At 30.7% G+C, this 15,654-nt stretch overlaps 1 protein-coding gene across 3 annotated transcripts; it reads right to left on the reverse strand.

Moving 5' to 3' along the window:
- Nucleotides 1-278: 278 nt before the first annotated feature.
- On the reverse strand, nt 279-4,837 carry ABP1 (endoplasmic reticulum auxin binding protein 1). 3 transcript variants are annotated; one of them, XM_028078629.2, is made up of 6 exons: nt 4,648-4,835; nt 3,380-3,486; nt 2,523-2,726; nt 1,779-1,846; nt 743-863; nt 279-573 (listed from the first exon to the last, which is right to left on the reverse strand). In XM_028078629.2, exons 1-5 carry the CDS (start codon nt 4,736-4,738, stop codon nt 755-757), a joined length of 579 nt encoding a protein of 192 aa, XP_027934430.2. In that variant the 5' UTR covers nt 4,739-4,835; the 3' UTR covers nt 279-573; nt 743-754. The 3 variants fall into 3 exon arrangements, 2 of the variants coding, with proteins under 2 accessions (XP_027934430.2, XP_027934428.2); XR_014996460.1 differs by lacking the exon at nt 279-573 and adding an exon at nt 1,226-1,372 and having other exon boundaries at nt 575-863; nt 4,648-4,837; XM_028078627.2 differs by lacking the exon at nt 279-573 and having other exon boundaries at nt 575-863.
- Nucleotides 4,838-15,654: the final 10,817 nt, after the last annotated feature.

Consider the following 15,654-nt stretch of genomic DNA (forward strand, 5'->3'; position numbering starts at 1 on the left):
CTAGGTGACAAATCTGACAAACACCACAACGAACTTCAAGTAGTTGTTTAGGAAACATAGTAGGAAAGTGTATGTAAAACGAAAGAAATGAACTTACGAAACGATGTAACCTATAGAGCACAACAATAACATCACAATACTTACTTGACCAACTTAAGAACTAAAGAAACTAGTGTTTTTTCTTTAAACACAAGCGAGCATCAAACCAAAACTGAACAATAGAACCTTAACAACTCAATAACTGCTTGAATTTACCAAAATAATAACAACATCAGAAATAAACCAGCAACATCTGAACATACTTTCTCAAACAAAGAAGTGCATACTGTTTAATGACTAGTCAGTATTTAAGGGGAAGGTAGATGAAAACTTTCTTTTATAATTTAGCAAGTTTTCCTTCATCTCTGTTAAAACGTTCATGGTTTTAAAGCGGAGATAGGATGCAGCTTAAATGTTGGACTTTGTTAATAGCGCCCTAGAACGATTGTTGGATCCACACTTAAATCAACGATATGCTAAGAGCTGTATGAGTCCAAAAATTGCTATCGCAACCATCCATACTCGCATAATCATCTGGACCAAATTGTGGCAATCTTTCATAAAAGGCTTAAAACGCTCCAGTCTTTGTGAATGAAATGGTAATACAAGACTAAATAAAATAAAATTGTCTTCATATAGCTTTAAATTTCTTGCTAAGAAAACACTCAGTGATAGAAAATCTCCAGTAATAAAATGTGCAAACCTTGGCTACCAATCATAGTTCGTCTTTTGGAGATTCCTTCTTATAACATTGCTCATCCCAGTAATAGGGGAATTTCATTTGCGCTGCAGTGTGAGGCATGGACCAGTCTTCGTATGTAAATCTAGTCATAATAACCAAAACATTCATAATGAGTAATAAGAAAACAAATGATGGAAAGATATAAAGTTGTCTGCATCACTGTCTCATATAGAGACGTATTCAAAAATATCTAAAGGAATGCTATCCAGAGTAAAAATAAAATAAAAAAGACACATAATTGCATTACTAAATCATAAGACTGCATTGTAAAAATTCAGAATACATATGGGCCCCGTGTTTAATTTTGAGGACGGAGTGCTACCCTTCCATAATTAAAAAAAAAAAAAAACATTATATAATGCCACCTACGTAGAAAGAAGAGACGCATTTCAGTGGGAAAATATTTAAAAACTATTGAATTAGTGACGAAGAAGCGTATCTCACCGGACTGATGATATGGTTCGGGTATAATGGCCATTCACAGTCATTAGGTATAAAATGGTTTGTACGCAGTTTCAATTTATATGATATGAAGTCAAACTCATTCTTAAAACAAACTACTCGTACAGAACAACCGAATTCAACCTTTATCTGCACAAAACCAAACCATGTAGAATTCTTAAACAAACTTCATACTAATAATCTTCTTTTGGTCGACTATAGAACACATTATGTTAAGTCAGTGCAATATAAGCATAAAATTGCAAATCAGATTTTGGTTTATCCATTTAGTATGATTTATTAATTTTGTTTTAAATAAAATCAATCAACATATATAAGAATCTAGAGAAGAAAACAACATAATCAGCAGAGAATGAAAAAACAAAGTAGAATACGCATTTTTGGGTATACCATCTACTGAGTTACTAGGAAATAAGAATGCGTTTACTAATCATAGTAAATAAAGAGCTTCAGCAGTTTGCCATGTTTGGAAGAGCCAAGATAAGAGTTAGTAAAGTATGAAACATTGAGTGCTGGTAAGAGAAGAAGTACATACAATTTAACAGGTGGACGAGATATTATAACAAGCACTTGTAAATCCTCGTGCTCGTTGGTGTTCCAAACCTGTAACACAGAATCTCTTAGTGATTTAAAAATCCACAGGGTAGAAGAAGACCTTGACTAAACAATAAATATCACCACAAAAGTGTCACGAGTTAGAGTAGAATATAAACAATGGAGATGGAACAAAGAAATTATAACAAACTCCCAAGAGTTACTTCATTCGCCCAACTTGCATTTCTTTGGACATCATTTGACATGGCACACAGACCCAACCAAAGCTAGTACTCTTTCAATAAGCTCACGCATTCTAGTTTACAACACGGACAAGGAAAGGCTAGCCCTACATGCCAGCCTGCTATATTTTCTCAGGTAAAAGAAAAGGTTAAACTTCTTACAATATGATGCTCCCCAACAAGCAAAATTGTCAATAATATTACTAACAGCCATACATGCCAAGTAATCATTATCCAAATTACAAAAGGAAGTATCCATGACGTCTTATCTTTCCCGTTATCAACTTTTTGATCTGTAAAAACCATATAGATCCTTACATATGTATCGATTCTTTAGATTACGTGATCAACAACCCATAACATTTAGAAAAATTGGCACTTAACATTCTAATGTTTATGACTTGTCCTGAAGATATTATTCTCAAGAATGTTTACAATCCTAAACTTTTTTACCAAAATCAAATTAAATTGGAGGCCTCTCGTCTTTGCTTAAAATGGTTTACCTGATGAACATCATTAACAGGAATATGAAATGTGCTATTGGCAAAGATAAAGTGTTCCTGCGGCTTTCCAGGGTATTTTCCATGCGAATCTGATGCAAGATAAAGAGTACCACTCCCTTTGAGAACAACAAAAACCTCTTCACAGGAATGCCTATGAATTGGGGTGTATGTTCCAGGTGTAAATGTTTGAAGCCATACTTCAACCTGTTCCAGGAAAGTTTGGAAATATGATAATACACAAACATTTTGAACATCATAGACCACACAGATGGCTGCCAAAAGGATTCAATACCTAAAGCGTGAGCAGTTTTGGACTATCAATTGTCATAGTAAAAACTAAGTTTTTCTTTGACTTCTAAAAACTAGTATAATAAAACTGAGTTTGTTTAGAAAAGTTTCTTCAGAGGGATTTCTATGAGAAAGAAATAAGAAAATAAAATAAAATAATTTTTTCCATGAGCTAAAATTAACTAATGTACAAATCAAAAATAAGAATTCAAAGAAGTAATGTAAAAGAGCTTCTACAAAATAGCTTATGCATAAGTTAATTTTAACTTTAAAAGAAAATTCATTTCATTTTTTCTTCTTATTTTTGTCCCTTAAAATCCTTCTGGAAAAGTTTATCCCAGGAACCTGCTTATCAATAACAATTCTATTGTTTCAATAAACAAACGGCATAACAATTAAAGTATTATAAACAGTCAGCTGCTCCTTCAGTTAACTCCCTTTTTCACATTTACTTCTTGATACCTATCATTCAATACAATTTGGCCTCATTTTTCTTAATATAATATGTTAGTAATAACAGCATTTCACGATTGTCATATGACTTATCATATCAAATAAAGGTTGGATACCTCCTTCAATCCATGCAATAATGAACCTGCAACAGTCATGTGAGAGAGTCCCGCCCTACCATAGTTATCCTCAGGAATCTCACTGATATTTCTCACTAGTGGTAGCCCTGTATATTTGTGGATTTAAAAAATGAACCCAGAAATTTTAATCGAGTAAAAGACAAAACTGGCAGATAACACTTTATCATATCTGACAAAGAATTCTTTCATTAAAAAGCAGCACGCGAGACAGTAATCATCATTTGATAGCCAGAACAAACATCTCGGTAAATAAATAAAAAATAAAGTCATGTACATGTCATGTTATGATATTAGCTTAGACCATCGTATATACTTACAGGAAAAAATTTTGAATGTAAAACGAATAGAACTTTACTATACGTCAATTTTAGTTTAAACACCTCGACTTTTGGAGAAATTTGGATAGTTTCTATAAAAATTAACTTTAGCTTACTGGAAATGTTCATTTTAATTATTTTTTTCTTTCTTCTAACTTTGTTTCTTTATAAGTGTTTAGAGAGAAGTTTATTAATAAATTTATCCAAATAAAACCTTAAACTCACTCAGAATTATCAAGAAGAGGCTGGTTCGAGTACCAGTAGACTATGCCCTCTTAAACAAGATTTTGAGTTCGCTCTTTACAGATATGGTAAGCAAGTTCTGAATTTCAGCATTGTGGACGGAAAAATGTAATTGAGAAAGGAAACCCGCAAAATGTAGTCAGGTTCTCTAACGGAAATTAGTTATTGGGAAAATCATGGATAAACAACCAAAAAAATTCTCACTCACGACGTTATTCGGCATCCATTTCATCCATAGAGACATATTAGCAGGGAGTTGTATAATAACAATGATTGTACTGAAAAATGAAGGGCCAGGTAACCATTTGCAACAATACAACTTAGAAATGCATGCTTATGTGATAATCAAAGCAAAGAAAAAACGAATGAGGATGAAATAGAATGCCTATAATGTATATATATAGCAGGCACGAGTTAGTAGTGATGCCAAGACAAATCGTCAAACACACACTGTGCAAAGCATAGTCAGCAACTTAATCGCGTCGAGCGCGTCACATTTATACCGGATGAAGTGTTTGGTGAAAAGAACACAAATCAGAATCCAAAAAATAACAATTACAAAGGTAAAAGACCGTTAAAGAGGAGAAGACACATCGATATAAGCACAAAGGGAGAGAAGGGATGCAGAAAGAAAGTCACGAGTAACATGAAAAAGAGGATGGAAAGAATAATAAGCATAAGAACTACCAGTAAGGGGGCATGGCGAAGAAGCTAGAACAAGTGCAGAAAATGAGAAGAGACAGAGCAAAAGCAGCGAAGTCTCATAACGTTCTACCATCTTCTAACAAATTCTGGTGATCACGACGTGCACACACCACAAATTGCAGAAGCACTGTGACAACCACCTAATCATCTTATGTTTTGTACTCGTGGCTACACCACCAAATATCGACATGTTTTTCATTATTTTAATGTGATCTAAGATGTTCACATGAAGTAGTTTTATACGATAGAATAAAATAAGTACGAATAAACATATTAAAAATATTTTTTTAATAAGGTATTTACGATGGGGTTGTTTACCAAACTTAAATTTAAACTTATTTCACCTTACAAAATATGTATCATTCACAACCAATTTTAATGATTATATTTAAAATCACTATTTATATATTAATTTATAAAATAACAAATTATTAATTATTAAAATAATCATTATTATAAATAAAAAATTAAAATTAATCTATAATTTGATTTTATAAATTTAGATAATAAAATTTTAGTTATCAAAAAAATTTGTCACTAAACATCCTACCAAGATTTTTTTATTACTAAAGGAATTAGTTTTTAAATTAGTCTCTAATTAATTATTACTGATTAATTTATTAATTAATTATAATTTTTTATTCATAATAGTGACTATTTTAGTAATTAATAATTTTTTAATTTGTAAATTAGTATTTAAATTGGACACTATAGTGACTAATAATTTTTTATTACTAAAATTGGTTGTTAATGAAAATTTTTTTGTAATATTTAAAATAGTTAAAATTTGTTTTGCTAAGAAACATAATATGTTCAATTAATATTTTGGATCTTGTATTTATGTTTGTGATTTTTTTTTTAATATTTGTTAAATAGTGTTAATTTGATTATATTTATAGTTGGATCTTATATTTGTTAATGGATAAAGGGGTTTATAGTTGGCCTTTATAACTTAAGTGGTGCGGTTATTTATTTTGTGACGTGGAGTTTTGTTATATTTGTTTAGGTTAGGAGGGAGATTGTAAAATGATTATATTAACATTGTTGAATGAAATTTGAGGAGATTTGGAGACTAGGATTTTGTAATGTGAGGATTACTCTTGACCTTCCCTTAAGGGATCTAAATTATCGAGTAAGTGTAATGGTTCAATTGTAACACAACAGGTCGTATCCACAGAGATTTGGTTTGATAAAATAGTAATCTATGATCTATTCAAGTTTGTAATGAAACAGTAATAATGGTTTGGCAAGTATACAAATAGTTTGACTAATTAACCAATATAAGTGATGTTGATTAAGACATTGGGATTAAACTTGTCTTCTTTCACTTAATTGCACTATTATTGATTCTCTATAAATTATGTTCTTTACTTTAGTGTTCTTGGAAGTACTCTTCAATGTAATTATAAACTCATTCTTGAAGTATTGGAACCTAAGGTTAATGTAGTGTGATCCCTCACCCTTGGTTTAATGACTCCTTGCACTAATGAATAAGACTCTTTAAACTAACTAAAGTCGTGGATCCATTCTTGGCATCTACCAAGCATTAGAAAATTTTATTGGATCTAAACTTAAACCAGTTCCCATTGCATTTAAGTTGATGCAGTAAGATGATTAATCAAGTCATCAAAGCAATAAAAGCAAATCAAGTAACTAGCATATAAAATAAGAACACAATATATATTGAATCAAGTGTAGTACATGAAGTTTAGAAAAGTTACATCCAATCCAACCTAGGAAGAAGTTAGTTGCTCATAATGATTTCCAATACAAGAGCATGGAGTAGCTTTCCTCCTCTCTTAGTTCTCTCCAAAGATATTACAACATGTGTCTAAGAACTCTCCTAAGTCTCTCTATCTAAAATAGTATCTCCAAATCAACTCTCTAAAGTTAGCATCTAAATAACAAAGGCAAGCTCTGTTTTTATAGACTTTAAGTGTGTTGCTCTAGCTCCTAAGAGGTTGATAAGCCATGAGGTTTTCTCCCGATGTCGATTTCCTTCATGTTTGAGCTTTTAGCTTGGTGTTTCAGCAATGGAGTTTTTCCTCCTGATCTTTTGAGGCTCAATTGTCAATTATGGACTTGAGGTTTCCTTACGGTGAGGGTTTATTCATGTGTGTCTTACCGCCAGCTTCGTTGCTTAACTATAGAACTCGTATTTGAATCTTCACAATTTGCCTTATGGGGCTCAACGACATCTTTGGGGCTTGACGCTAACTTCCTAATTACCTTCAATTTACTTGTATAAACAACACAAACACATCAATTTTCACATTTTATACCTTCTCCACTCCTCATTTTGTATTTTAGGTAAAAAAAGGTTTGTTTTGCTAAGATTTATATCAAAATTAAAAAAAAAAAAGATAAGTGTGTAAAGGATTTGTAATTTCAAGTAAGCTAGACAATTATTAATTATGTGCATCGATTGTAGGTTCATGTAGTTTGGTCGTCTTCCATTGAGTATCAAAAAGTCATTCAATATCGAAGCCATTGAGTATCGAAGGTGAGTGTGAGTGGTTATTATGTGATTTTGAGTTTTGATTTTGGTTGTTTTGCTATTTTGGTGTTACGATCTATGCTAGGATTAAATATTGGTTTGCTTTGGTCTTTGTTGTTTCCATGTATTTGTTTTTGCCCTTTTTTATGCACTTTGTCGGTAAATTGTGGTTTATAGTCCCACTATGTGAAAATGTGTGTATAGTGTTGTCTTCCCATACACACAATATATATATATATATATATATATATATATATATATATATATATATATATATATATATATATATGGTTAAATATGTTTTTTGTCCTTCAACTTTTAGTGAAAATTGGAATTAGTGTATCTTGGAAACATTGAACCAATTTAGTCCCTTGACATTGTAAATGAGTGGATCTAGTCCTTTTAACCAAATTTTATTAAGTTTAATTCACGTTTCAAACGTATTTCTCAACTAACATTGAAACGAAGATGTGTGAAACGGTGTAAATAACCTAAAATACTATAATGAAATGTGTTTAAAATGTCAAATAAACTTAATAAAATTTGGTTAAAATGACTAAATCCACACATTTTCATAGTTGATGGACTAAATTGGTTCAAGGTTTTCAAGAGGAACTAATTGCAATTTTCACTAAAAGTTGAAGGACTAAAACATATTTAATATATATATATTGAAAACTTTTTTTTAATTAGAAAAAATAATTTATATATAACAAATATAATTTGCCCCCTAAAATTTTTGTTAAAATTTCGCCACTGATTATAGTCAAGTCACAATTAAAATTCGGTTATGAAAAAACACATAATACATTAATTTTTTTTCTTTTATAATCATAAAAAATGAATATACAAAAAGGTTCATGGGATAAAAAATAATCTTAATAACTATTAAACTAATATTTCATTATCGAGTGAGACAATGGAGAGTTACATTTTTTTCTTCGAGAAATAAAGGAAACAAATGAAAAATGAAAGCAAAAATAATGAATATGTGTCTAACTTAATTTGTTCTTAAAAAACAAAAAGAAAACATGAGAGTGAGAGATGAGTACAATTTTGTGAAAAACTAAAAAGGCAATGAGAAAGAAAATAAAAAATATCTTAATAAATATTTGGTTTAATTACTCTTTTGGTTACTGTTTCAAAACATGTCAAGTTGGTCATCCAGTTCTTTTAATCTCAATTTCGTCCCAATTTGTCAGTCGTAAATTGATATTTTTAAACAAAAACAGAGACCAAAAGAGTAATTAAACCAAAATATTTTTATTCTTTATTATATTTGATTTTATGTTTTATTATTTAATAACATTAAATGTTGTATTTTATAAAAAAATTAAAAGACAAACAATTTAATTTTTATCAATTTCTAAAATATATTACTTATGATTTTAAGATTTTTTAAAATTTCAAAAAAAAAAAAAAAAAAATATATATATATATATATATATATATATATATATAATTTTAAAACAATCAAAAATATTTGAAGAGATCATAACCCTTTCCGCTCCTTAGATGCTCTGCCACTAATTGGATTGAACTAACTTTTTTAACTGAATTCATGATGAACCAACTTTTATAAATTGGGTTGATTCACTTTAATATCTTCATAGAAAATGTAAGAAGCGAGAGCACTTACGAGTATGAGAATCGAAAAGAAGATCTCCCCACAGTCCCCATAAATTAGTAATCAAGATGAGCATGGTCTTCATCACTAATCCAACAACCACAATTGCAAAAATTTTGTGTCATCGATGATCTCAGTCTTGTCGAAGATTGTAGGGCTGTATAAATTATATAGATTAATTCCACCATCATCACCAATACTACAATTTTTTTATATTTTAAATTGTAAATTTTAGAATATATTTTTTATTTTATGTTCTATTCATTTTATAATATAGGTTAGATAGTATATTTCCTAATGAATTTTTTATTTTATATTTCAAATTTTATTTCAAAGCATAAATTGTATATTTTATTGTATATTTCAAAATGCAAATTTTATATTTCAAATTAAATATTTTAAAATACAAAAGAAAATTGATATTTAACCTTCTAAATTATATAATTCGAAATATTTTCTTATTACATATACTAAAAGATAAATTTAAAATTTTGAAGTTTTTGGAGATCTATGATGCACAAATACGATACGTGTATCTGATACGATACGTATCCGATACGTCAATACGTTTTTTTTTTTAATAATAGGATACGATACGTGATAGATACGTGATAGATGAATATTGAAGAAGTGTACAATAATTCTTACAAACAAATAAATATATGATTGTTATTCTGTAAATCCAAATTTTCTAATTAGAGACTAATTATTTTGGTAGCTAAAACCTGGTAGCTAATGTTAGTGACCAATTTAAAAATCAATTCATAATTGAAACTATTTTAATTATCAATTTAGAGACCAATTATAATTTTTTTGAACTATTTTAGTTCTCAATTTGGTCCCTATATAGTGAATAATTATTTTTTTCACTAAAATTGGTCATTATTCAAAGATTTTATTATATTGTACTACGACTTTATAAATTAGATACTTCGTTGATAAATATCGATAAAGAATTAGACACGATACGTGTCAAACACGACTATGTGACCCAAACTGAAGTATCAGTGCATTATAGATAGAGATGCACGATGAAATTATGAGGCAGGGAGGAAGAATTTATTTTTGCATCCCACTTTTTTTCTTCCTGCGCCTAATAAAAGTGACAATTTTCAAATTTCCTCTAGTTAAAATTATAATAAAAGTTCATATACCTCATTAATATTAAATTTTTTCATATTGAAAGTTCCAAAAGATATTTTTGAATTTTAAAGTTATTTTCTGGAATACTTAATCCGAAAATTATAAAAGAATATATTTCAGATTGAGTGTTCTAAAAAGTATTTATGAATCTAAGAATACATTTTGGAATATTTGTTCTGAACTTCTTCTTTTTTATTCTAGAAGGTATTTCTAGATCAGAAAATACATTCTAGAATAATCATTCACGAGTATAAAAAAAAATCTAAAATAAGTGTTTTGAAAGACATTTACAGATTTGGAAATGTTTTCCGGAACATCCTATCCAAAATGTATAAAAACAAATCTTCCTAAATGGTGAATCTAGAAGATGTTTCTGGACTAAATTTCTTTTTCCGGATTGAGTGTCCACCTTAAATCTGTATATTCATATTCTTCGGTACCTCCAAAGCAAACAACATGGTACACAATGACTCACCCAATTTCTTCTACCACCATGCTTCTCCCCTCTCTCTCCCCCCCTCTCCCCAACATGCTACAATATTATATATATTAACATACATACAGACGTTATTATGCATGTATATACGCATTTTTTAAATATAAATGATAGTATCTTAACAAAATAATGTAATGTTATTAAGTTAATATATAAAATAAATTTATATTTATTAAAAATGAAGTGAAATGTTAAAAATAAAGTGAAATATAGAAAAGTTAATTGTTGATGAATAAAAAAAATAAGATAAACAATTTTATAGAAAATAGGTCAAAATAACCATTAATTTTAAAAAATAATAAATAATTATATTATAAAGGGTAAAATTGGTATTATGAAATGTGGACACAAAAGATAAAATCCTCTTTATTATTGTTATAGATGCTTCCAGAAGTACATATTCGCCATCACCAACGCCTATTCATTTGATGAGGGTACAAATCCCTCCAACGAGTTAGACAAACTAAAGTAGTAGTAAAAAATGTTTGTGAACTGCTTTAGAACGAACTCTTCCATTACACCAACCTTATTATCTAAATCATGAGGGTGTCAAGCAGCATATATAAATCATGGAGGTGTAGGGAGAAGGAACCACAAACTTGTATGCATATAGGTCTACTTCTCTCCTCTTATTTTTCTTTTTCCCTGACACACTTCGCCTTTACTTTTGAGATACTTCTTATGCCACGAGCCTTATCCCATACTTCTCGTATAAGATTTGTCTTTGATTTCAAGGTATTTCTTGTGCCACGAGCCTCATCCTGTACTTATCGTTTAAAATTTGTTTTTGCTTTCGAGGTATTTCTTATGCCACGAGCCTCCTCCCGTACTTCTCGTATAAGATTTGCCTTTGTTGAATATCTTATTTAAGTATTTTATTTCCTGAAGCTTGGCCAACATGTAGTTTACTTGTGTCGAACTCAAGTATATTTCATTATTCCTTGATGAAAATCGTGCAAAGCTCGAAATGGTGACTATGGTGGATTTGCATAAGCTTGGTGTTAAAAGAAAATGGCTTTTAGTTTTGGTGATTTAATGGTGGGATCAAGGTTTTTTGTGGAGCTTTAAAAGAGGTTAGGCCAACTCTAGAGAAATGGGTGCTAAAGAGACATCTTGGGATGCTCTAGCAAGTGATTGAGAGAAGAAGTATGACTCAAAAATAATTTTGGCAACATAACATTATCATTCTCAAAGTGAGAAATACATGGGGAGACACCTCTATTTATAGAGTAAGGTGTCTCCAAAATGGTTAAAACCCTAGAATGTTAACATGCACCAAAACCCTAAAAATGCTATCTTGGTGAAGGAGAGTTTGACATGTAGCAATCCTTACTCTCACAAAACAAACCACTCATGTGTTGCTATGTGAAAAACTACTTTATGAAAAGCCTCTCCAATAAGATAATGACACATAGCCACTACCTATGTAAGATAACTCTCCATTAAAGAGCTTGACATGTGGCACATGTGGGATGCTCTTCCTAAGCTAGCTTGATTAACATAATTAAACATCAAAGAATTGCTTAAGTAGACGCATATGATGCTCCCTACTTAAGCAAGATTGTTTTTAAAACCCTACACTACTTAGCCCTTTATACAAGGCCTAGAAGAAACCTACATTACTTGGCCCTTAATACAAGGCCTAAATATTCATAATCTACTAAAGATACTCCATTATGGCCTAAAAGAAAAGAGATTTTCTTCACCTTACAAAGATTACTCTATCTCTTCATGAAAGTGCTTGACCATGCTAGGGGGTATGCCATCAGAACAGTATCCCTTAAGTTGTGGCTTGGGATAGAGGGTAAACACGTGGCATTCCTTGAGTTGTAGCTCAGAATGACATCTCTTGAGTTGTGGCTCAGAATGACATCTCTTGAGTTGTGGCTCGGGATGGTGGATGAACACGAGGAATCCTTGAGTTGTGGCTCGGATTAGCGAGTGTTGTCGGTGTGAGTACGCGAGTTGTGGCTCGTACGGATGGGTCCAAAAAGATTGCCCTTCTCGGTATTTAGCCAACGAGTTTGGTAGTTTTGAGACATTATGAACTATGTTTCATATCGGGAACTTCACTTGGCGTTACAGAGTATGGTCCGTAGCAAGTTTCTCGCACATGTTCTACAAGTTATGGCTTGTAGGTATGACAACAAAGGGAATCTTGAGGTATTCATCTAAAGACGTAGAGCATGGATAACATGGTGGTGGCCATTTGGTATGAAATCAAAGGATAGAGTTCCTTTGATGTGTGTCTGCATATCTAGGATTATATTTTTTATATATATGTTATTATGTTAGCTCACCCTATTTGCTTGTGTTTGACGATGATCATGTAATCCGTTACACGGGAGCAGATGATGTTGCAGGTGGTTCTGGTGAGGCATAACATCAAAGAGGGACTAGCTAGGAAGAGCTTTTCCAGAGTTTTACTTTTTATGGGGTTTGGATCTTATGTAAACATTTATTTTTATTTGACTTGAAACTTGTAGTTGATAATTATGATTTATAGATTTTGAATTAATGGAGATTTTAATAGAGGTTTTCATTTTCCCTCGTTTTGGGAAAAGGTAGAATAAATTAATGTGTAATTATTATCTATTTTTTTTATTTACTTAAAATTAGTAATATCCAACCGGATGTTACACAAGCAAGAAAAGTCTCACATGGAACAAAAGATAAAAGAAGACCAAGAAAAATGACTGAAACTTAACTTACACAAACAAAAAACTGATCGGTCCAAATTGAAGAGCTCATTGCGAGGATCACTCATAGAGTCTCATATCTTCAATCAAACGAACAGAGAAGGATAACCCTTAGAGAGAAGTCAAAAAACTCTAAAAAAATATTTTTTGAAAAAATAATGTATTTTAAAATAATGAAACTCGTTTATAATAATTCTATTTATACTAAAACATTTTAATATTAAAATAATCGAATATCACTATTTTAAATCACTCTCAGTTTTGAAATATAATTTTCTAAGATTTTACAAATTCTAATTTCACATGTAAATTACATAGACTAAAAAATACTTAACTTTTTTTATGATTTTAATTAGTTTGAATAATTTTATTATGAGTTGATTTATTAACTTACTTAAAATAATGAATTGTTTTCTGAACATATTTTTTTAATCATATTAATTTTTAAAATCTATAACTTTTAATAACTTTTTCTTAACTGAATTTAACTTGTTCAACAATGAATTAGATTGGATTTATTGGAAAAAGACGTTGAAAACCGACAAACCATTTTAATATAAACTAAATGGATTTGGACCGATGTAGAATTTTTTTTATTGTTTCGATGGTTGTTAAATTGATTAAATTCTAATCCAATATTATAGTGAGTGGTAATTTTATCCAATAGATTCGTTTAATTTTTAAACATAAATGACAATAATATAATTATCTTTTTCTTGGAAAATGATATGATTATACGGCTGGGGTTCTTCCACGAGTCCGGCTTCTTCCGATAGTCCAATAACCGAGTTTTGGTTCTTAGTCCGGTGGGAGTTTGAGCTTTTTTTGTTAGCATTGGTGTGATTTTTGTTCGTTCTCTTTCACTACACTACACTACAAAAATAATGACGAAGTTATAACATATTTACTAGTATGAGACCCGTGCGTATGCACGAGCCTTTTTTTGTTTTTTTGTTATTGTTGTCTTGTGTGTTTTGTATTTATATTATTGTTATTCTATTCATCGATATAATTTTAATTTATATTTGAAACAGTTATAGGGGAATCTAATATAAGAAAATACTCTTTTGAAAAACCTACTTAAAAAAGCGCTGTGTGTTTCCAAAATAATAAAAAACTGAAAGGGAAAATATGTGAGATATATTAATAATTAATTTGTTGAAAAAATATGTGGGTTTTTGGCGGCAACGCATATTCCGAAAAATTCAGAGGGTCTTTTCGTATCTCTGCAAAGAGTGCATTGCAGATTTGATTTGCCTTTTCAGTTTCGTGTAGTGTATACTCTTAGTGCTTTGGTTTTTCATTTTTACGTTTCTGAATCAGAAGATCGGGTGCCCTACAGACTTCCATTTTCATCTGCTTGCATGGAGGACAAAGGTGCAAAACGCTTTAGCTTTAACAACTTTTTCCAGAACTCCATAATGTTTATGGATCGTAGACAGGTTTGTGTTTATAGTTTCGGTATTTGAATTTCGTTTTGCTGTATAATTTCTTGGCCACCTTAATATCATCATCCATTCGTCCCTGTAGCCGTTTCTGTTATAAAGATCGCATCTTTTTGGGTTTTTGAATCAGCCTTAAAGTCTGGGTAATATGTTTTTCAGGAGTTTTTAGATTTTGACGAAGGGTTCTTTTTGGAATGGGCTGATACGTTGGTTATAGGAACAAATTTTTTCTCAGATCCGAGGGGAAACGTTTTGAACATTGAATTTGAGGAAAGGCTTTTGGCCGACAGGAAGTTTGTCGGTGGAAGACAAATTTTAGATTTTTATGGTATAGATGATGTTGCATATATATGCACCCTGTATTGCGGTGATCGATATTTTAGGTTAAGAGTATTTGACGTACACTGGAAGGAAGTACGTTATCCTGCTGTAGGGAATTCAGGAGGATCGCGAAAACTATGTAAACTTTCATGCTCACCTAGGTTCTTCCAATGTTTTCGACTGATGGTGGATACATCAAAGGTAACAATTTTTATACTTGTTAAATATTATTTCGTTGTATTGTAGGTAATGTTAGTTTTTTATTTCATGTTTGTCAACAGCTATTCATAGTTTTGCCAGAGGAGTTTCGAATGTTTTGTCAAGATGATCTCAAACTGGACTCCAAGGTGCAACTGTATGATCCCCTATACAAAAAGTTCGAGTTCTTTGTGGACATCAATATAGATGGCTGTTTTGTTTTGTTTAGTTTCTTGGAGTTCTATAAGTATTATGGATTGAATAGCAATTTTTACCTACATTTTAGTTATGTAGAAAACAATGTTTTTGTTTATAAGATTTACTTGGCTGAAGGAACACAAATATTGTATGAGAGGGTTTCATCTGAACCGCTGAACAATGATGGTAATACTTCGACTGGTAATGGAAATCACAACTTGACAAAGAAGCTAAGTCAATATGATGTTGAATCTTCATGTCTGGTATGCAAATTGTTTATTGTTTTAATTTAATCTTTGAATTTTGGTTTTGCTGGTTTGTCTAAATTAATTTCATTGTGTTACAGTATCTGCACTCAAATTTTG

Source organism: Vigna unguiculata, chromosome 7 (genome assembly GCF_037176805.1).
Source record: "Vigna unguiculata cultivar grain cowpea cultivar isolate G323 ecotype 2 chromosome 7, ASM3717680v1, whole genome shotgun sequence".
Taxonomy (NCBI): Eukaryota; Viridiplantae; Streptophyta; class Magnoliopsida; order Fabales; family Fabaceae; genus Vigna; species Vigna unguiculata.

Coding starts and splice junctions, on each gene's coding strand:
- ABP1 (XM_028078629.2), bottom strand. CDS start 4,738: ATGGTAGAACGTTATGAGACTTCGCTGCTTTTGCTCTGTCTCTTCTCA. Junction 3,487..4,647: donor TTCGCCATGCCCCCTTACTG/GTAGTTCTTATG, acceptor ACAAATATACAG/GGCTACCACTAGTGAGAAAT. Junction 864..1,778: donor TCTCGTCCACCTGTTAAATT/GTATGTACTTCT, acceptor TATTATGACTAG/ATTTACATACGAAGACTGGT.